The 23,073-nt window shown below is 47.2% G+C and overlaps 1 protein-coding gene across 1 annotated transcript in view; it reads right to left on the reverse strand.

Moving 5' to 3' along the window:
• The window catches only part of SMG5 (SMG5 nonsense mediated mRNA decay factor), a 33,704-nt gene extending 11,004 nt beyond the window's left edge, over positions 1–22,700 (reverse strand). Inside the window, exons 1-13 of the mRNA XM_035097785.3 lie at positions 22,382–22,700; positions 17,420–17,518; positions 16,141–16,264; positions 14,422–14,578; positions 12,055–12,144; positions 11,398–11,487; positions 9,922–10,000; positions 7,869–7,994; positions 6,801–6,869; positions 5,917–6,125; positions 4,464–4,601; positions 2,603–3,322; positions 481–650 (exon numbers count right to left, since the gene is read on the reverse strand). Of these exons, the coding sequence (XP_034953676.3) occupies positions 481–650; positions 2,603–3,322; positions 4,464–4,601; positions 5,917–6,125; positions 6,801–6,869; positions 7,869–7,994; positions 9,922–10,000; positions 11,398–11,487; positions 12,055–12,144; positions 14,422–14,578; positions 16,141–16,264; positions 17,420–17,518; positions 22,382–22,467 (2,157 nt within the window). The 5' untranslated portion in view covers positions 22,468–22,700. The remainder of the gene's footprint in view (positions 1–480; positions 651–2,602; positions 3,323–4,463; positions 4,602–5,916; positions 6,126–6,800; positions 6,870–7,868; positions 7,995–9,921; positions 10,001–11,397; positions 11,488–12,054; positions 12,145–14,421; positions 14,579–16,140; positions 16,265–17,419; positions 17,519–22,381) is intronic.
• Positions 22,701–23,073: the final 373 nt, after the last annotated feature.

Genomic DNA, 23,073 nt, shown 5'->3' on the forward strand with positions numbered 1-23,073 from the left:
GGTGGAATAGAGCTCAGCTGGGAGAAAATTACCTGGGAGGGAAGGGTTCACAGCTTCCCTTGCTACTTTAAATCACAAGGGTTACATGAAGTGTGTATTTGAAGGCATGGGTCTGTCACCCTCACATTAGTTTGAGGACTACTTGAAATCCCATCCTTTTTCCTCCGATTTATCTGATAAATATCAGAACTGTAGGTCATTTACACCTCCAGCGCCCCCTTGCCTCTTAGCGTGCCTGTGCATGCGCGCACATACACACACACCCCGGTAATACCACCGCCCCACCAGGGCTGGTACCACCCACTTTGGGACCCACTGCTTTTATCAGTTACTTCTACTTTTAGCAGTTAGTGGCAAACTGCTTTATACAGACTGGAAACTGCAATGGTTGAGTGAACAAGATAGAGGCTCATTCACCAGCCCAGAGGGTAAGCTTAAGAAGTCATGTGAGTGGGATTCTCCCCCATTACCCTTCCCTACCTGTGCACACATGATGATGAGATCAGTGTTGGTTCTCAGCCAGTCTAGAAATACTTTGACAGTCGGCAGCAACCCCTCGTTGGTGATGATCTCCAGCTTCTCCTGGAGAGAACGCTCGTTCCTGCAGGATTTACTGCTAGAGACGCTCTCTTCCGACTCAGAAACATCGTCTTGGACAAGACAAACAGATTGTTAAAATTAAAAACAAGGAACTTAGATAATTAAACAAGGACTGCAGACTGGAAAATGCAATTCCCCTCCAGAGGTGATGAAAAGCAGTAGCTGGCACCTTCACAGAAAAGAAAATCACTCCCTACGAGTAGGGATGGTGGAGGAGGAGATTTAGTACACAATTTAGTACACCACCTGCCTCAACTTCCTTTCTGCCACGCTTCTCAAAAGTTGCTTTGCTTCCGAGGGCCCAAAAGAAAAGGGAGAGTAGAAAACTTCTCCTTCAGAGTAGTCTGCTCTTGGATCAGATTGGTGTGGGGACAAGGCATTTTCAGCGGTGCCACATTTTCTATGGAAGAAGAGCCTGCCAGATCAGGCCAATGGCCTATCAAATCCAGCATCCTGTTCTCATAGCAGCCAAGCTGATGCCCGCTGACTTTAAATGTGCCGGGAAGACTACTTTGTTCTACAAGGCTTTGTCTCTGCAGACTCCAGAGGGCACCAGGCAGGCTACTCCTGGACTGGCAATAGCTCTCCAAGAGTCAGGCAAAAGTCAATCCAAGGAAGCCAGTACTGAGCCAAACAGTACTGCTGTTTCCTTAGCTGGTGAGGGAGGAAGATGTTTCCAAATCACACCATTATAAAGCTGCACTTTTATTATTAATTTTAAGACACACGGGAAGCACCTCTTTCCAATCAGCAAAACCCCACAGAAATATTGAGCACCCCACACTCATATTTAACATCTACCAGCGTCTTCCCAATGATTGTTCAGTGACTGCTATAGATTCCCAATTATTCCTTGTGCAACATACACCACCCCACAACTTACCATTTAGTATTACTATATAGAAATGATCAGAAGCCATATAAGAGTCCTCATTGGTTTGGAACACAGAATGAACCAAGGGGCCTTCAGATTGTCTAATTGGGACTTCCACACGCAAACTATCAGTTCTTTCAGTTAAAACCTTTTACGTTTGCAGTTTCCTTAGCAGCAAACACAGCCTTGTGCTTAAAATGGTTAGATGAATCAACTTTGCAGGTGCAGCCTTACTGAACCGGCTTACTTAAAGGTTGCCTAAGCTTCAAGTATTTTTGACCTGCTTTTGCCTGCACTTTCAGGATGGCTTCAGTAATTCTCACGGGCCTGTAAAGTCGCACATGAAAATATGCCCCTTTTAAGGAGACTGTGCGAATGATCAAATTGCATGCATGCTTGTGTATCCCCCGACCTCTCTCTCTCTCTCTCTCTCTCTCTCTCTCTCTCTCTCTCACACACACACACACACACACATATGCACACACATACTCACACACATATGCACCCTGCCCCCATCTGCAGTATAAATTTAAAGCAGCACCATACCACTTAAGAGTCATGGCTTCCCACAAAGAATCTTGGGAAAGGAGGTTTGTTAAAGGTGCTAAGAGTTGTTAGGAGACCCCTATTCCCTTCACAAAGTTACAAGTCCCAGAGCAGTTTAACAATCAATCCTTTTCCCCAGGGAACTCTGGGAATTGCAGCTCTGTGAGGAGGAAAAGGGACCTCCAATTAACTCTTAGCATCCTTAAAACATTACACTTCTGGGGATTCTTAGGAGGAATAATCCACGACTGTGATATGCTGCTGCTTTGAATGTATAGTGCAGATGGGGACACAATGTCAAAGGTTAGAAGACAGGTTTGTCACCCCACTTTAAGACAGCAATGTTTTGGGGGCGCATGGCTAAGGATATCAAAGGAGTTCTCATCTTGCCCCCTTCCCCACTTACACCTCTGGGTTGGCAACTGGGATCTGTGTCAGCCACATCTCGCCCACAAATCACCCTCCACAAAATCCCAAGGTCTTTCCGCCCCACTTCTGCTCACACACCCTTTTCTCCATTCATGAAAGGGATCTCCTTTCCAATCTAGCGTGCATCTCTCTCTCTCTTTCTCTCTCTCTCACCTTGCTCAGTCATTTTGGACTTCTCCACGTCCCCATTGACACATGGCTTGCTGTCTGTCGCCTCTTTTGGGGCAGGCTGCTCACAGTTTGGTTTGAGGAGGACGTTGCTGAAAGTGGGGGCCAGTCGGAAGCAGCGCTTGGTCTGGAAGAGCTGCGTGGACATGGCCTGGAGGTTGCTGGCTATACTGGCATCGCTGGCGCCCAGCAAGCCTGGCCCGTTGGCCACAGGAGGCTCCAGCAGGGGCTCAGTCTTGGCAATGCCAGGGCTTTTCAAGTCCACCAGCCTGCCAACATCCCCTTCTGCAGAGTCCAAAGCCTCTGGGGCGCCGTTCTTCATGCCCTTGGCTTGGCTGCCCCCCTCGGCATCTGGCTCGTCCTCCATGTCTTCCAGGTCCGAGCGTGACTCCTGGCTGTTCATGTCGGAGTCGGTCTCCACGTCAAAAGCTGCCTCGGCCTCTTCATCACTCTTCTCCGAGCCGCTCTCTGAGCCGTCACTCCCTTTGGTGGAATCTGGGCTGGAGTCGGAGTCGAAGCCCTCGCTCAGGTCGCTCTCGTCCACCTTCTGAACGTGGCGGCGGCGGCGCAGGCAGGAGAGGCGTGAGTATTTCTTGCCCTTCTTGCTCTCGCTCTTCCGCTGCTCCTCGCTGGGTCGGTGGTTGGCCAGGTCCCCTTCGGCTTCTCTCTCAATGGAGTTCAAGGATTCCCGGGCCTCCAGATCCTCTGCAAAATAGCAGCCGAACACACATTTTTGGAAACTCTTAAGATACGCAAACCAGCTTGACTACTGTTTTGTTGCAACACCTGCCACAAATACTTTATACCAGTGGTTCCTGAAGTTGACACCCCTGGGGGTGGTGGGATTACCTAGGAGGAGGGGGCTAAGGAGCAAGAGATGGAAGGGGGTGCTGGAGGTGTGAATGACTGTGTCAGATTTTTGGGAAGCTGGTCTCACTAGATCAGGCAGCCCTCCAGATGTTTTGGCCTACAACTCCCATGATCCCTAGCTAACAGGACCAGTGGTCGGGGAAGATGGGAATTGTAGTCCAAAACATCTGGAGGGCCGAAGTTTGGGGATGCCTGCACTAGATCAAGTTCACGCATTTTGTTGAATTAATTAAACTAAATAGTTTGACAACCTTGGTCAACGGATTGGCTCCCACACAAATCAGCTCCCGAACGCCACAAACTAGGAAGTGAGTGCTCTGGTTTGAGAATGTTTTTCGCAAGCCGAATGTCCAACACGGCTTCCGATTGAGTGCAGGAAGCTCCTGCAGCCAACTGGAAGCCGTGCCTTGGTTTTCCAACGGTTCTGGGAGTCAAACAGACTTCCAGAAAGAGATTAAATTTGACAACCAAGGTACCACAGTGTTGTGTTATTATCTTCATTCAGTGAAGCTGAATGGTGGGAGATTCGTGGCAGGCAAAAGGAAGGACTTCTGCACACAGAACTTAAGTTAAACTAAGGTATTCCCTCCCACAAGATCTAGTGATGACGCCCAACTTGGATGGCTTTAAAAGGGATTTCAACAAATTCATGAAGGAGACTGGCTTTGATTACTATCTTCTGTTGGGGTTGGGTCCTGTTTCCCTGCTTCCTATAGGTATTTGGCTGGCCACTCTGTAAACAAGATGCTGAGCCAGACAGGCCTTTGGTCTGATCCAGCAGGGCTGTTTTCAAGTTCTTACAGACTGTCCCCAAAGAACTTCCGTTTCCCAGGATCCCCTAGGAAAAGTAAATAACTGTTAACCAGTTTATTTTCACCACTGCCTGCCTTGTCACAAGAGGAGAAATGCAGCGTGGAAGATGGAAGGCAAGGATCTTAACAGAATGGGCAAACTTAACCCTTCTTGCAGCCCTCACCTGTGCCATCATTCCGGAAGGCTGGAACTGGATTCTCGCCTTCTTCCAGCTCTGCTTGCAGGCGAATATTGACGTGGTTGATGAGGTGTGAAAAGAGGGCCAGTGTGAATGCAATGGCTGCACTATACTGCTTGGAGCCTGTAAGGAGAGAGATGAGGCAGCATCAGTGTCAAGGGGAGCTGGCAACTGAATGGGAAAAACAGTGCCTGTAACGTCTGTGGGGGAGCAAACTCCATAATTATGCATTTACCTTTATTCAACTGCAGGCACCCAAATGCCTTTGGGCTTCTTTATGCGATCAAAGTTAAAATTCTTGTCAACTCACTGTTTTTCAGAGATTTAAAAATCCTTTCTGCAACAAAACTAAGAACTCCATTCAGCCACTTGCATATATCATGTGCCCCCTTCCACAGGAGGGTCCAGAGCAGGGGTCCCCAAACTACGGCCCCCGGGCCGGATGCGGCCCAATCGGCCTTCCAATCCGGCCCGCGACGACCCCCGCCGCCCGCTGCCGCCGCCCGCTCTCACGGCGCGCGGCGCAGCGACAATCTAAAAAATCGGCAAAAAATCGCCGAAAATCCTTTGTGCGCATGCGTACAGGCCTCTCCCGACCCGGAAGAGGTCATTTCTGGTGCACTTCCGGGTCGGGGGAGGCCCATACGCATGCGCACAAGCGATTTTCGGCGATTTTTTTTCCGCCCGTGTGCGTGTGCGCATGCGCACGGGCGCGCACTCCCCCGCCCTCCGGCCCGCTGCGCGCGCACTCCCCTGCCGTCCGGCCCACCGCGCGGGCGGCGCGGCGGGCACCGGCCCGCCGCTCGGTAAGTCTGGGGACCCCTGGTCCAGAGGGTGGCAACGTGAGATCAGGCCTTTTCAGTGTTGGCTCCCTGTTTGTGAAATGCTCTGCCTGGGAAGGCTCACTTGGTGTCATCATTACATAAGCTTCAGTCGCCAGGCAAAAACACTCCTTTTTAACCAGCCCTTTGGCTTTGAACTATCTATGGCCTTTTAGAGCGAGTGGGGTGTTTTCAGATATTATCCCATCCTAGTTTTAAAGTATGTGGGTTTTTTGCAAGTTGCTTCAAATTGCTATGGGGAAAAAGCAACTAACAAATTTAATAAATGCTAATGATGATATGCTAAATATCCAGACTCTTTGAGTCTATGAACCCTATGATTCTATGAAAATACAAATTTAAAGTGAAATGAAATGCAAATGCTTCGATCCCAGATTTACTCTGTGAGCACCTGAGCCCAGGAGTCAATGACTGTGTTTTATGAAGTGGATGCTGAACCACCTCATCTTTGCTGCTGTTCTGGAAACAGGAAGAGTTTGAGAGATGCTAGCTCAGTTCAACCAATCATATTATAAGGAGAGGCCGACAGGGCAGCTTACAACTTGCACACCAAGCCTGCAAGAGGAGGACACACCACACACAGCCATGCTGCTCACCTGCCCTCTTGAGGCTGTGGACGCTCATCAGACAGACAATGACCATCCGGAAGATGAGGAGATCTGGCAGGAAGGAGTAGCCATTCTCGCACTCCTCTTCGTCGTCGTTGGCAGAGCTCGTGTTGGGCGAAGAGGGCAAGTAGAAGAGGCAGAGGTTGAAATCTTCCAGTACCGACTGGCAGAGAGACGTCAGCTCAGAGTCTGCAGAACTGAGAGGTGGGTGACAGGGAGAGATGAGCCACAGAGGATTGTCCCACAGCAAACAGTTGGAATCCTCTCCAAACCCTAGGGAACCACAGTGGTTATGCAACCCCCTTAACAAGCTATCTTAGAGTACTCATCTGCAGAGGCTGAGCCAACGAGTAGGTAACTAAGAACCAGGCAACCCCGATACTTGATCTGAGGGCACATTCTCCCCAAGGTGCTTTAGACTCACCTGACAAATTAGGAACTTAAGAAGCTCCCTCATATGAAGTTGGATCACTGGTCAATCTAGGTCAGTACACTGACTGGCAGTGGCTCTCCAGGGTTTCAGGCAGAAAGCCTTTCCCAACCCTACTTGGGATTGAACCCAGAACGTTTGGCATGCAAAGCAGATGCTCTATCACTGAGCTATGGCTATTCTCAAGGGCCAAGGGTGATGCATCCTCCCTAGGGGTGTGAGACTCTCAACCGGTGAAAAGGCAATGCTGTCAATCCATGACAAAAATGCAGAAGAGTGTTGGAGCAAGGAATTCCCCTCTCCTCATGGGAAGTTATTCCAATGCCCTTGAGATTGTTTGGACCAGTATATTATCCCAATGTAAAAGTGCTTTGCTTCAGCTACATAATCTACCAGGAGATAACAAAACAGCACAGTAAGAATAAAGACGCAGAAGACTCACCTGCTCTTTGGCTGAAGGAGGCTCTGCAAGTACATGAAACTCACCAGTAGCCTCTTAATGTCTTTGCACCTGCGGGGGTGGAGGTGGAGTTGGAAGAGGGAAAGAGAGGAGGAAGGACACAATTATCCCAAGGAGGTGGTCAAGGAAATTTTGTCAGTGGTTTCAGATAAGGTCTTAGCGCCCAACAGCTCTAGCTCTACCCCCAAGACATTTTCACCCCTTGTAATATAATGCTTCTTAAGACTCTGAGCAAGTCCTATAGCTATGCAGCCAGCACCACAAAAGCAAAGGAAATTTCAGGCACAGGCAATATTAGTATGTGGCAGGCACATTCTTCAATTTGGAAGAGGAAGGAGGGGAATCCAAACCGCAGCAGCTTTGGCAAAGGACTTCACCCACCAAAGTGCACTGCAGCCTCAACGGAAGAGCAGTCAGGACAAACAAGAAGTGAGAGTCCTAATGCTGAATAAGCCTCAACTGCACAAAGCCACAGTTTTCCAGCTCTCATAACCCCTCAGTTACCACATTCTTAATGCTGAGAAAACCCATCGCTAAAATTTAGTAGTGCCGGACTTGGACCGGCCAAGGTGTTGCTTATAAACCTCAGCTCAGGCTGGCCTTGAACCAGACACTTCTCTCTCTGCATCACTTTCCCCATCCATGAAATAGGCAGTTGTGGTAAACAAGAGGGCAGCAACACACGTTTGCACACCCAAACAGCCTGCGCTGCCTCATCCACTTGCATTTCAATTCTCACATGCAGCACCACACAAATGGTGCATCCCTCCTTCCCTGCCCCCTTAAGGCTCAAATTGCAGGTGTTAACTTCAAATGACTATTGGGAAACCATCACGATCAAGCCAACCAATAAATTCCGGGGTGTGTGGGGTGTGGTACATGTGCTCATTGGCACGTCATCCCGCTGGGGTCAGTCACAGGTGCTTCTCTATGGAATTAGGTAATGTTCACAGAGGCTGGATAACACTCTACCTCTGGACATGTCTACCAGAACACTGGACAGATTTTGAGATTTGCTCACTGCAGGACTGAACCACATTATGTCCTTACCTCTTTTTGCTGGGTGACAGTTTCCTGGTTTCACATTTCTTCAGCTGGTGATACATTTTGGCTGCCTTATCGTACAGGCGTTTGAGATTCCCATAAGCACCTTCAAAGGACACTTCAGACTGGATACTAAACAGGCACAAAACCCCAAAAGCAGAAACGTTAAATTCTCAGAAAAACCCCAAACAAGCAGCGGGTTACACTTGACAAGGTCAAAAGAGCAGAATTTTGCCACCTGTAGATTTTATTGACATCAAGAGCACGTTTGCACTTCTTTGCTTGCTTCACTTAACTAGTTTTACACTCGTGAGACTTTGAGCAAAGCTCTGCAAGGCCTTGGCTGCATCCAGATATCATATTTTGTTAAGAATGACATTCCCCTCCTCCTGGCATCAAAGCTGAAGTTCAGAAACTTTCACTTCTGGTTTCAGTTAAACAGTTTAGCATTGCATTTGGTGCCTAAACTATGACTAATCATAACCATGGCTTGCTGGCACAAATCAGAGTTTGAAGCTGGTTTGTTTCAAACAAACCATAATTGATAATAGTTTGCAAAGTTCAGGCAACATGACTAGCTGCACTGAATTGAAAACAGAAGCTTCAAAATTCCTATCTGTGGCTGTGCCGGAAATGGGAGAAGGTGCAAGCCCTGTGAGGTCAGACTCCTTCCTTTCACAATAAACCCACTCCCCTGTAATCTCATTCAGTGTCCCTTCTGGTTTCAGTCACTTCGTCAAGCATCACCCACACCCCCAAGCATGCAGGCTGTTTCACACTATTCCAGAGCAAGAACCCCATGTTTGCCACTGAGCAAACCTTAGCTAATCCTCTCTCATTAATGTGCCTGTTCATTTGACAAAATTACCAACACCTCTCTCACACACACAGCTTTTGGGTATGCAGCTAAAATGTAACATGTGAGAGGCAGAGTTTTAAGTCACAGAGCTCCACATACCCATCAAGTTGGATAACTTTCCCACCCTGTCTAGCATAGAGTCACCCTCCTCCACTGAGTTCTGAAAGAAAAGCGTGGGATTCACTTTACTTTGTATAAAGTCAGAAACAGGACTCTCTCAGACTGCACAAATTAAGAGAGCAAGTGTGATATAGTGGTTAGAGAGTGTCAGACTAGGACCGGAGAGACGAGGGTTCGAATCCCCACTCAGCCATGAAGCTCACTGGGTGACCTCGGACCAGTCACTCACTCTCAACCTAACCTACCTCATAGCATTGTGAGGATAAATTGGGGGGTGGGGTGGGAGGAGAACTATGTACACCACCTTGGGCTGATTGAAAGAAATGTGGGATATAAATGTAATAAATAAATAAACGATAGACTGCCTTGCCTCTCCACTGACGCTCCTATGCATGCCACAGGGTTCAGAGTGTGAATGAGGTCTTCCCACCTTTTCAGGAAGGTGGTAAGAAACAGCTTGAGAGGGGAAGAGGAAAAGCCACCAGAAACTCCTATAATTTTGCTTTTAAAAGGTCTAGGAGGGAAGGGACATTACGCTTCAGAGCAAGCCTACAACCTCCAACATTTGTGGGGTAGAAAGACTCGATCAACAAGCACATTTCCAAAACAAAAAACGAACCCCATTTGTACAATATTGGAACCAACTTAGATCTGGAGAGGTGACAGCACTAGACATACTAGCAACGATGGAATCTTCTGAGTTGGCAGGCCTCTTTGGGGAGACTTACTCATCTCTCACTTGAAGTTTACAATATATTTTAAAAACAATGAAAGCAGAAATTCTGTGGAAGTTGGTGCCTAAAACCGACTTGCAAGCTACACAGCACCCCGCTCACTAGTTCCTGGAATTTATTTATTTTTAGCTGCTTTTCATGGACCGACAGCCCAAGGGCACAGGCTGCACGTGCGCCTGTAACAGAGCAACCAGCATCCAGGCAGTCAGGTTAGGCAGCTAGGGGAACCACATTCCAGCTATTCACAGAGCAAGAAAGTCAACAGGCGACACACTGCACAGTGAAAAGGCCTCTCTGCCCCAAAGCAGCTACAGGTGGACTCGCTCTCCTTGGGAGGCACACTCACCAGCGCAGGTAGCAGTAGGTGGCTTCCACGTTGTAGTAGTTGCTCCCCGCCAGTGTCCCCAGCTGGTTAAAAGGCATACCTGTCCCAAAAAGGCAGAAGAAAGTCAGCTCCACATGTATTTGTCCAAATCTCCCAACAACAACAACAAACCCTGGAGTCTAGAATCCCACCTACGATCTGCAGCTGTACCTGACCAAGTCATATTCAGAACAGTCCCAGTGAAATCAGAGGGCACAATCAGCTTAACCCACTGATTTCAATGGGTCTACTCATACACTCGTGGGGGGGATTATTGTTTTGTTTGCTACTGTGGTATGCAATTTTCTGTTTTTATATTGTAAACTGCCCTGTGATCCTCAGATGAAGAGTGGCACAGAAATTTCATACATACATACAAACAAGCCATGGCTTTCTTGCAAGTACAAGGGGCTGCTCTTCCTTACTTTGCAGGAACCAAGAGGTAAGAGACTGCAGAAGGAATTGCATTAGAGCCCATAAAGGACCAGAGATGGGCTCCTTCCAGACAGGCATATCCAGTCATTTCCACCATTTGAGCAGCTGGAAGGCAGAACTTAAGAGGAACCCAGAAGGGACAGGGAGTGGGAGCTTGAATCCCTCAGCCCCCTGCCCTTTATGGCCAGGCTGTGTCTAAAGCCCTGGAAGCAGCCAAAACAGCTTTCAAAACATCTGTGCAGCCTGGTCCTACAGCTGTCATCAAGATTTTACAGGCCAGATCCACACAGGCTGAGCTTCCACAGACCCAAGAACATCGTTTGAACTGTGCAACTGTTTTTTATTGGACACAGGAAGCTGCTTTGTGGAAATCATTCTTCAAAAAGCGAGGGACACATTTTTAAATACATAAAAATTGGCTGATGTACTGGCAGCGTTGGCTCTGCCAATTAAGCAACTCCTTGCTGTGCTGGCTGAGAGACAAAGGCAAGGGGTTCTCCACCGCCTTCCTGTCCAGAGTTACAAGAAAGAGAAAATAGCTGCAACAGTGGGAAAGGTTACTGCCAACTCCACCACAGGCCTCTGAATCTAGGGAGAGAAGTCATGGAGGCACATAGTGATACTGTCATTCTCCCACATCCATGGTTGACGGGCAGGGTGGGCCCAAGATGCTTTCACAAAACATGTGGGGAAAGTCCTGGAGCTGTTGAGTACTGGGGATTTCTCTGAGTGGACACCACACAGGAAGGACAGTGTGCAAGTACATGATACACCCACATTGCTTTCAGCTTGGGAGATTACCATCACAGGCCTGATTTAGCTTAGATCTGTCAGAGAATCCCTTGCTTCATTGCCTCCAACAAGAGCCAAGAGCAGCCTGAGGCAGGGCAGTAGTTTACAAATACTAACCATCTTCATTGTGAGCAGGCTGGCAAACATTCCAATGGGCTAGTAACTTGAAGACAAAATTGCCTGGTAGACAAATCTGGGGGAAGGATCATAAGACATGGACTAAACACTTACCAATTTGTGGTGCAACAGAAAGGGCTTGATAGTAAAATCTCTCGGCCAGCAATTCTGTGTCCACACCTGCTAATTCATTCTGATACCGAGCTGATGAGGAAGAAGCACACACAAGAGACTTATGGATTGCAGTAAGAAAAGGTGTAGAATTGCAGGACAATGCTACAAAACCATCTGGGAGGCCTTACGGGCAAGTTTATTCAATAAATGGAACAAATTTACATACTGTATCTGGGCAGTTGGAAAGTTTAAATAACTTTTCACAATCCTCGTGAGGTTACCAAAGTCCAATGCAATATCTAAAAATACAACATGAATGCCTCCAACTCTGCTAGGATAACCCTAGTTCCCAAACCCCAAAACTTGGGGGGGGGGAGATCCTGGAAGAGTCTTAAGCTCAGGTTAAGGAAAAACCCCAAGAGGAGGAAGCCCAACAAGCATGGAATATCATTAACACACCCTTGCCATCTACACAGAGTTCACATAGGGAATTATTAAAGGGGCTTTTGATGAGACAGTCTGAAGCCATTTAGGGCTTTGCTAGTCGGTAATGAATGGAGTCTACTTCCCCTTTGAAATGCAAGAAAACTGTGGATTCACTGGGCCAGAGCAGCACCCCAATCTCTACTAGTACATCCCTCCACTGTTAGCACTCACCTAAATCCCCCAGGTAAACCAGACACCGGTGGCAGGCCATCTGTGCCCATTCCATCTCCTTCTCCGATGCAGATACAGGCTTCTTGCAGCCTATGGAAGACACAAGGAATATGGTAACCTGGGATGAGCACGGCTCAAGAACAAGGCAGCTGGGACTCTAAGCTGATTGTGGAGAGTCTGCCCACACCAGAACAGGTTGGCAAAGGCTGGAGAACATGCAATACAAAAGGTTCCCTTAATTTCTGTACTGGAGTACTGTAAGAAATGTTTGGAACAAAAATGACATCCAATCCACGCATACTCTGGACATATATTAAGCCCCACAACTATGGATTTTAGTTCTGCCCCCACCACAATAGCAACCCAGGTAAGATTTCAAAGTGCAATTAATGTGTCAAAAGCTACGCAATCTTAAATGTGGATTAGAAGGCATTCTGAGGGCTTAAGTTCTGCAGCAGTATTAATGGGATTCTCACAGCGATGGTTGCCAAGGACACGAGTCTCAGTGCATCATTCTGGAAGGCAGTCATCAAAGAAGTGATGGACTCCCACCAGTCAAGAACTGAGCATGTCCAAGTGAACAAAAAAGACGTTTCTAGCCATCTCACAGGGGTCAAAGGACTCATCTGGCTATCAGACCCCATCCCCCCCAAAAAAACGTCTCTGCAAAACCAGATCCTTCACAAACTATCTGGAAAATTCTATGTTATGTGATTTACTGAGAACTCAGCAGCTTATAATGCAATCAAGATTAATTATACCAAGAGCAAAGTTGTAAAAACCAACCCAGATGCAATTTTGTAAAACCCTATTTAACAGATGGATAAGACCCATATGTGTTTAATCAAAAGAAGTGAATTATGTAAGCCCTATTAGAAATGCAAAACTCACAACAAAATCTGCACAAAACAACACCTTACCTCATATTTTTCACATTTCTAGATTTAACCATAACACTGATAACACCTTAAAATAAAATATCTGTACCTGGACACTTTTCAGTATGCACTCCTTTTTTCAAGGAGTCGGTCATCTGACTGCCAATCATCTACAGACATACCTCAACTTACATATGCTTCAGGTTGTGTATGACACTGGATACGTACGCGCCGAACCCGGAAGTAATGAAACGGGTTACTTCCGAGTTCGGCGATTCGCGCATGCGCAGACGCGACAAATGAAGTCATGCGCGTGCGCAGAAGCACCGAATTGTGCGGGGAGCATGCACAGATTCAGCGCTTCAGGGTAAGTACTACTCTGGATGCGTACGGGGCTCCAGAACGGATCATGTTCGTAGCCAGAGGTACCACTGTACAAATTTCTGAATTCCGATTGTCTTGCCCAAATGTGTGTTAAAATGCTGCAGCAGCCCAGTAAAGTAAGACCATCTTAAGTGCTCCTGAGAAATACCAAGATGGCCAGGATAATCAAACCACCTTGGACATGGGGAGGGGCAAAGATCAGCAGAACACATGCTTGGCATGCAGAAGGTCCTAAGTTCAATGGCTGCCCCCTTCCCCAGCTTTCCTATGACTACGACACATGTGTATGTTACAGAGTGGAGGCCATTCCAGAGGTGCTTCCTGCCACACTAAAAGGTAGACACTGGACAAAGCCTCCGCCCTCGTTCTTAAAAGCTGAGCACTCTCGTAGTTTCTGTAAGGTTTGTGCAAAGTTTGCAGTAGGAGGGACATCTCAGATACTGGGCTTTTCCGTTACATAAGTAAATGTGTAAGTGCAGATGATTTGAGTAACCACTGCATTGAATAAAATGCTCTTATAATAGAGAGCCTGTGTGGAGTAGTGGTTAGAGTGCTGGACTAAGACCTGGAAGAGCAGGGCTTGAATCCCTAGTTGGCCATCAAGCTCATTGCCATCATTCAAACAGATTGTGTGCCTGCTCAGACTGCAGCCGAGGTACTTCAAGGTTCCCCACAACCACCCCCACTTGCTCTTCTCAGAGCTCTTTATTTTCAAACTGGAATTGGACTGCACACTCCTTCAAACAGAGGATTGCAGCCCCCCCCCCCGGTAAAGTAGGACACTTGGCCATCCTAGGAGCCATACGGCTCAGGTGGTTGCAACCACCCCCACTCTGGCGAGATGTAGTGTATGCCCATTTAAATTATAGCGTTGGCTTTTAAATTTGCCTCCATTACCAGGGTTCAATTCCCCACTAAGCCATGATGCTCACCAGATGACCTTAGGCCAGTCCCTGCCTCTTGGCCTAACCCACCTCACAGGGTTGTGGTGGGTATTCAATGAGATGGGAGAAAAACCACAGGTGTCACCTTGGGATGAAAGGTAGGGGTAAAAATGCAATAAATGAATGGTAAATAAAACGTATGTCAGCATCTGGATACTGACCTATCAGAGGATCCGTAACATGTGTCCAGTCAATACAGCCCTGCAGCTCTAACTGATAATGAGACTGGATATAGAGAAGAAGGTGTTGGTAAAAACCGATGCCAGCAATAAGGTGAGTCCGGTAGGCACACTCTAGGGTGCTGCGACTATGAATGTGCTGTAGGGTGGGGAGGGGGAAATAAAGTTAGAACACATCCCCAGTTGCTTCACCACCACCTTCACCCCCCTCCCTGTTCTCAAAAGGTAGACAAAGCCATAGCTAAGTTCAGCAGAAAACTCTTTCTTTTTTCTGGCCACTCTATGCCACCCCTCTTCTGTAGAACTTGCAATGTGTAGGCTGCCACTGGCATTTTGCTACTTGTCGTCTCCCCACCACAGCTGAGCTGTGCCAGCCTGAAGGCTACATTGCTGGTGAAAAGTCAGTTTACGGCTTTTACACTTTGGAAAGCGAGTACAACTCCGCTATTCTCCAATGGTGGGCTTGTGAAAAGCTGCACCCGCCCTTAAGTCAACGGAAGGGGATTTGGGGCAGTCGCTGCTGTTGTTCTCTCCCCTCAGCTGATAATAAGGAGCAATCACCAACTCAAAAGTTAGACTTCCTCTGCATGCTGCAGACAAAAGGAGTTTTGCATGTAAGTACACCATCCATTGCCTCCTTAATTAGGCTTCCATGACTGTAGCCATTTCTAAGCACTATTCCAGGGGTCAGCAAACTTTTTCAGCAGGGGGCGGGTCCACTGTCCCTCAGACCTTGTAGGGGGCCGGACTATATTTTGAAAAAATGAATAAATAAACAAATTCCTATGCCCCACAAATAACCCAAAGATGCATTTTAAATAAAAGAACACATTCTACTCATGTAAAAACATGCTGATTCCTGGACCGTCCGTCCGCAGGCCGGATTTAGAAGGCGAGTACAAACATTTAATTGTTTACTTATTAATGGCAGCAGGAATATTGGTAGCTAGAAACTGGAAAGAAGCAAAGGGTTCAAATCCGTGTTTCTCAAAATGGGTGACACTGCCCCCAGGGTGGATTACCTAGGGGGAGCACTAAGATGCAAGGGGGCAGCATGGGGGCTCTGGAAGTGTAAATGACTATCAGTCTTTGAAAAGTGGTATCACTGAATGAAGTTCATCCATTTTGGTGAATTAATTAAGCTACATAGTTTTAACTGGATTTTGAATGAATGCATTTAATCATTGCGGTTTTGAATATTATTGTGTTATTATCTTCCTGAATGGGTTGTGCAAACTGCTACTCTGAATGCTTTTTATATGATAGGGGGCATTGGGGGTGAGTTTATGGAATCAAGAGGGGGGGCAAAAAGGTTTCAGAACCAGTGGTTTAAATGCAAGAACCAAGAGAGAAATTTGGGACATAACACTTTCTGAGAAATTAATGCCAAAACATCATGTGGTCAGAAAGCAAACAAAACACCCACCAACTTTTATGATGGGACTGGTGGCCAGTACACAAAGAAAGACAACAGGACAAGCTCCACCTGCCATATTACGCAGTATACAGTTGTGTTAACATTTTTCTTCATACTGATATTAGCAACTTTCAGTCTCTCTCCACTTCAGGTCTTGTAGGAACTTTGCTATTACTGTTTACATCTGCACTATGCTTCCAGGCTGGGGAAAGCAGGGGTACATTATTATTTTTTATTTTCAATTCTAAAATGCTTTTTTTCTAAAAGGTTCAGAGCCAGCTTGCCTTTTTGTTTGTTTTAATGAGCTGAATGACTTCATAGTAAACTTTCCTCCACAGCAGCTCTTCTGCTTTCCTCCCATAATCCACTGGGTGCAAGAACATCAGCTTCACACATAGTTCACGTAACCTAAGACAGGAAATTGGAGAGTGGGCAAAAAAGAGAGGGGGGTTAGCCTTCAACTTAGCTAAAACAGCCACTTAAGCTATGATCCCTTCCCAGCAGAACAAAAAGATGTGAAGTCTGAAGCCACCCATCTTCCACTGCATCCTGCAATCTGGGTCAATGGCACAATACAACTTACGGTAACAAAATACAACTTAACACAAAATGTCAGGTCAGGGCAGCCAGAGGCCAGATGAACCCTTTACTTTTTACAACACCTGGCATACCATATGAGACATGGCAATCATTCGAGACAACCTCCCCAACCCATAGAAACATCTGGAGAGACGTACTGGACTAGAAACTTTAATATGCAGTATAAACTTGTTTTAAGTTCCAACTTTAAGCTTCTCTTATGGCATTTCCCCCGAGAAATGACAAACTAACTAGTATTGCTGTAGTTTATTCTATTTTAAATCATGTTTTTTGTAAGTGAAAAAGCAATAAATTACTTTTTATATTTAAAACCCCACATAGCTGAGGCAACTAAATACCCAAGGAAAAAGCAGGACAAGGTGGCAGTCAGTCTAGCTTCCAGACTGCCTGGTCACTGTCTCCAGGCAAGATAGCTTTTTAAAACTGGAAGAGCTGGAGCACAGTCTGCTTGGAAGCTTCTTCTGTGCAAGTTCCGCTGAACTCCCAAATGCACAAGCCCCTTGTACATACACACCCCACCATTTTTTTTCAGACTACTGCTATGTCACATAATTAACAAAGGTATGTGCAGGTGAATAGGCTAGGTAAACTTTATTATGGGGTAAATTTTCTGCAAGGGTGTTCCCAAACAACATTATGTGTAAAGCAACAGCTCTGACCACAAGTTTGAAATCTGCTGCAGAACGAAGCAATATCCTGCATTGAATAATCCACTGGCCCGATAAAAGGCAGGCTTATATATCATATCATTAATATTAAGCTTCTGCAAGTATTTTTTTTATTCTGTTTATATCCGGTCTCTTGCATGAAACTGAAGGCAGTGTGCACAAGTCCCTGCACAGCATCCCTCCCATACCTGCTTAGTTCCAGCAAGGGTAGATCTTGTGCCTTCAAGAACAGGCCCCTAAGTGAACTACAAAACTTTTTAAAAAAGAGAGAGAGAGACTCAGCTTGCTTGCTTACTTGTTTCTTAGGCTGATGTTCTCTGGTTTAAAAACTTCTTGATAAGCTGCCTTGTTTCCAAGAATGAGATCCAGTCTATGCACGGCTTCTACCACAGCTCTACAAGAGACACAAAAGAACATCAAGTATTAACATAAGGAAGACACAGCTTTGAGAGCTGCATGGAAATTCTGTATTGCCGTGGTCTTCCTCCTTTCCTTGGTTTCTTAAAGCTTGTTCACCCAATCAAGATACATTGGTGGCAAAATAATACTGTACTGTGATAAAATAAAAGCGTATTTAAAACATTTTAAAGCATCTGAAAACATTTAAACACACTAAAACAAGTTTAAAAACAGATGTAACCAAATCATGTCTGGACAAGCTTGTTGAAAGAGAAACATTTTCAACAGGTGCCTAGAATAGTATTGTGAGGGTGCCCGCTTAATGTCAATTGGCAGGGAGTTCCAGAGCACCAGTGCAGCCACACAAAAGGAACAACTCCTCACAAATGCAAAATGAACAGCATGTGGCACTTGCAAAAGTGCAAGATCTGCAGATAAAATTCTGGGGTGCAATAGCCACAGCACCTGACTAGTTACCTTGGATCACTGTGTTTACCTTTACTGCAAAGTTAAGCTAAGAGGCAAGCCTCCAGTTTTAAGCACTGCGCAACCAGTTCAGATGCTTGCTCCTTTCTCCAAGCATTCCTCAGAATACAGCTGCATGGAGGAAGTCAGGCCTGATTTAGCAGGTCACTTGCTACTTCCAAGCTGTCAATCCACACTAGCAGCAGCTGAAAATGTATCTGGCAAGGGGCTCTAGTCCACAAATGCTTGTGGCATAATAAATAACCTAAGTCTGTCACGATGTAACCAAACTGTTTTCATACAAGAATCTAACAGAGCCACCCTTTCAAATAGTCTATACCTGTTAGGAAGAAAGAACAGCGACATTTGACAGGCTAGTCTCCACTGATGGAGAAGTCCATAGCTCCAACTGCCGGTGGCTGAATCCTGACTAGAGAGTACACTCTAGTTGTTCCCTCCTTTGCTCCCACAGAATGTTAGCTTACCTCTCCATACTTCCAGATGAAGATATTGGAAGCAAACCTCTTGATGTGTATGTTCTTAGGACCAACTTTATTTTTATAGTTGCAAGCTGTTGGGTTTTAATGTTATAACCCACCCTGGAACCTTAGGTTGAAGGGCAGGCAATAAACACACACACATTCTGGGTATGTTTGTGTGTGCAAAGGGTAGCCTACACACACAACCTATTCCCATAAAGCAGCAACTCCCAAGCAGCTGCTACCCTCAAGTTCTGAACTTGCTGCCACTGCTCTGGGAGGAAAGTCCCACTCCAAGATTTAAAAGCTTGTACAGGTGCCAAATACCATGTGGTTCTAAGGCTGTAATGGTGAGAAGCCTTCCAGGGGCCACATGCCAGTACTGGGTGGTGCAGCCTGGGCCAAAAATGGGCATGGACGCAGGTAAAATGTCCACATTAATAGATACACAGTACACATCCTTAAAAAATGAAGGTCATTCTGCAAGCAAGATTCTGCACAGGGAAAATTTGAGCTTGGGGACTGCACAATAGAAACAAAACACAGGCAAAACACGTACTATACAGCACAACTTTGTGCAGGGTAACTTGAAGCAGTAAAGTTAGCTGGAGAAACCTGCAAGGAATACGTGAAGACTATTTGCGGCAGTAATTAGCTACCTGGTGCTCAGCACCAGGCTTCAACCACACCCTTTCCCTTTACTCTCTAAGGCAGCAAACCTAAAGGCTTCACAGTTAAGAAGTACTGACCTTCCAACTACTTGATATTTTCAATATAACTGAAAGCAGTGCCACTTTGGGGTATTAAGAGGTTGGCGCTGGACCTTGCTGACGCATTTTGATACCTACTGCTGGGTTTGCTCATTGGCAAAAATCAAGTATAATGCCTCAGTCTTAATAGACAAAATGCTTGTCATTGGCTTGTGTTCATGAAGCATGGTATGCAATGGTATGCATTGACAATGACAATGCATACCATGCTCCATGAACACAAGCCAATGACAAGCATTCTGACTGTAGGGAAGCAGGCAGGGAAAGCTGTTTGCATCTCAAGCCTCAGCTGTACTTGGCCAAGGATTCAAACTCAACCAAAGGCTCACCAAGTGACCTTAGAAAAACCACTTGCATCATTAGTTTTCTTCCTTCACTCCACACTGCCCTCCACAAAAAGACAGCTATGTGACAGGGAAATGCCTAAACCATAGAGAGCTAACCTTGAAAAAGGCTGGCTTACCCTCCAAGGGTCATGTGCCACACTCTCATGAACATTTTCACAAACTATTCACACCTGCAGGCACACAGCACACACATCCTTGTCCTAGTACCTGGTGACAAGGTTGAAACCTCTAATTTCATCCCATCACTGCAACGGAGCTTCAGATCGCCCCATCACCATGCTAGGCTGTATGAAGAGCTTTAAATATTTCCTCCCAATCCAGCACTATTATGGGGAGGGAAATGAGTACTGGTGAGCCTAATCTGCTTCATGGGTTAACCACCCTATCTTAAACCAGATGTGGAAAACCTTTGGCCCTCCAGACATTGATGAACTCAAAACTCTCAGCATTCCCAGTCCTTGGCCTAGGGCTGATGGAAGTTGTAGTTCAGCAACATCTGGAGGGTCGAAATCCAGGTTGCTGTCTAAGAAAATGTCAGGAAGGAGACAGGTGAATGTGGAGCCACAGGGAAAGCAGATGAGGTGGGGACAGAAAGGAACAGAATTATTTACTCAGAAGTGATATGCCATGAAGCAGCGGGACAGGGCAACAAAGTGCATCCAGCATTCAACTTGCATGCAGTGGCCTGGGAATAGCCACTGAGAGTTGCCATAATCCATCTATGAAGTATCCTGCCTCCATATAATGTTCTGAAAATTATGATAGAGGGAAATAGGAGGATGCAGCAGACAGGGCTTTGTTAAGTGCCACAGAAGAGAACCACTTAAGAGTGTCTTAAGAGTGCCTGCCTTTACCGCCCTGCGAAAAAAAGGTTGAGATGGAGAAACTGTCAACTTCTTTACACCCTTGACTCTGGGTTTCCTGCCCCATCGTACTCTGCTTAAGTGAGAATGGAAGAAGAAACTGGCTGATAGGGTCAGGGTGGATTAAAAAAAAGGGCAGGACTGGATCTTTAAAAAAACAGAGCGAGGTGAAATAAAATAATTGCAAATGCCTCCTATCGCCCGGTGGAGGAAAAAAAAGAACAATGGATCCATAAATTTGCAAGAGTTTGCCAAATTTAAGGAAAGCTTCCTCCTTGCCAAGCTCCATTAGGGAAAGAAAGAGAGAAAGCTATCTTGGGATCGTAGCAGAAATGGGTGGCTGGGAGAGACCCAGGTACAAATCTCTGCTGCCATTGGGTGACCTTGGTCCAGCCTCTCTCTCACAGCATACCCCTTCACAAGTGAGGATAAGATGGGGATGAAAGGATTTGGGCCCATTTTCAGCTCAAGCTTCCTCACAGGGTTGCTCAGAAGATGGGGAGGGGACCTTGAGTCATTCAGTCACCCTGTTCCACCTCGGTACCATTCAGTCACCCTCTTTCATCCTTACTTAAGGATTGTTGAGAAGAAAAACTGGGAAGTGGGGGGGGGAAGCACCTTATGCCACTCAGTTGTCCTCTTCTGACCTCATGGGGAATAAATAGAATAAAGGGTGTGTGAGAGGTTAGAAAAAACCTTGAGCTATACAAAATAAGTTTAAACTATTTTAAATTTCTGAATTTGAAATTGCTGTAATCGGCCGCAGGACCTCCTGGTGCACAATAAGTTTAGTAATAAGAATCATAACAATGACAACAACTTTCACCTAGCCTCCTGTTCAGGGCTGCTGCAGTGCACATTCATCTCTCGGACTTCCAGTAGATATATTATAGTAAGGTTACCAGATTTTTTTCAATGAATCCGGGGACTTTTCTACTTCAGTAGGAATGATGGGGTTTTGTCATGGGACTGATTTGTAAATCCGGGGACTGTCCCTGGGAAACAGGGATGTCTGATAACCTTATATTATAGCAATATTCTGCCTTATATACATTAAGATTAAACTGACCAGGTGCCTATTCAAAAGAGGCAAAGAGGATGAAGACAAGAGGATTAAAGGTGGGGTGAGAAGGCACCTTGGCCTCTACAGCTCCCCTCACCTATACAATCCCTCTCAGGGTCATTGAAAACACAAAATGGGCTGGCCAATTGTGCTCTTTCATAGGGTTGCAAAGGAAAATGCAAAGGAAGATAAAAGATAAGGGGTGGGTGGATGAGAAAGATATTTGGGTTTAAAGAGGTGTAACCTGCTCTGGGCCCTTAGGTGGGGAATTGATCCTCACCCCCCTTATCCTCTCAGAAACCCAAAAGGGGGAGGACTAGAGGATGAAGAGCGGGATGTGAGAAAGATCCCCATTATTGGGCGTTAATTGTTGTAACCCACCTTGTGTCCGTAGGGTCGGTGAGAACATAAAACAGGGGAGGGAAAGGGGGCACCTTAGGCCACTCAGTTGCGCCCTTTCAACCTCACAAGAGGATAAAGTGTAGGGGGGGGCGTGAGAGAGAGAGAGAGAGAGAGAGAGAGAGAGAGAGAGAGAGAGAGAGAGAGAGAGAGAAAGGACCTTGGGTACCAGTATTGCGTTTTAATTCTTGTAACCCGCCCCGAGACCGGACAAATCACCACCACCCTCGCCTAAACCCCTCCCGCCCCGGGACTGAGTGTGGGGCGAGTTAGAAATATGAGGGGACTGGGGGGGAGGGGAACCATGCCCGCCACCGTGACCTCCGTAGACACACAGATATAGTTGGATAGATACGACATTAACATTTGACCAGGTATCTATATACCCAGTGGGAGGGAGCGGGGAAGAGGCCTCCGAGGGAGATAAACCGGGGATTTGGGGGGGGGGATCCTCCCAGCCCTTCTCCCTCACCGGTAGAGCCTCTTGGTGTGGAGAGCTTTGGCCTCAGGTTCCCCGCCGCCGCCGCCGCCGCCTCCGCTTCCGCTGCCTTGGCTCATGGCGCCCAGCCGGGCCTGCCCCGCGTGTGGCCGGCGGCTTCCGAAGGGCTCCCTCAGCAGCTCCACCTGCCGCCGCTGCTCCAGGCCCAGCCTTCCCCGCGGCGCCGCTCCAGCTGCTGCTCGTCCCGCCGCCCCTGCCTCAGCCTCAGGGGCCGCCGCCGCTGCTCCTCCTCCGCCGCCTGCCTCTGGAGACTCCCCCGCTGCTGCCGATCCTGCTGCTGCTGCTGCCGCCGGCGGCCACCTCGCCCGGCAGCCATCGCGCTCCGGCTCCTCCCCCGCCCCGCCGTGCGCGCTTCCTCCCTTCCTTCCCACCCTCCCTCCTTCTTCCTCCCTTCTTGCTTCCGTCCGCGATCGGGATCCCGGGGGCTGTCGCGGCGGCGGAGGAGGCTGCCCACCTCAGCCAAGTCGCGCGAGAACTCGCCCCCCCCCCGCGCCTCTCGTGAGATTGGACCTGGCGCGCGCGAGCGCCGCCCCACCCCGACCGCCAGGGCTGCATAGATACATACATATACATAGGTAGATCTAGAAAAGTAAAGAGGGAACATTCAGTGGCCTGGTGGCAAACGGAGAGGGTCTGCTTTGCTTTGCGCTTTGCTGGCTGGCTGG

This window comes from Zootoca vivipara, chromosome 16, assembly GCF_965207765.1.
Source record: "Zootoca vivipara chromosome 16, rZooViv2.hap1.1, whole genome shotgun sequence".
In the NCBI taxonomy this organism is placed as follows: Eukaryota; Metazoa; Chordata; class Lepidosauria; order Squamata; family Lacertidae; genus Zootoca; species Zootoca vivipara.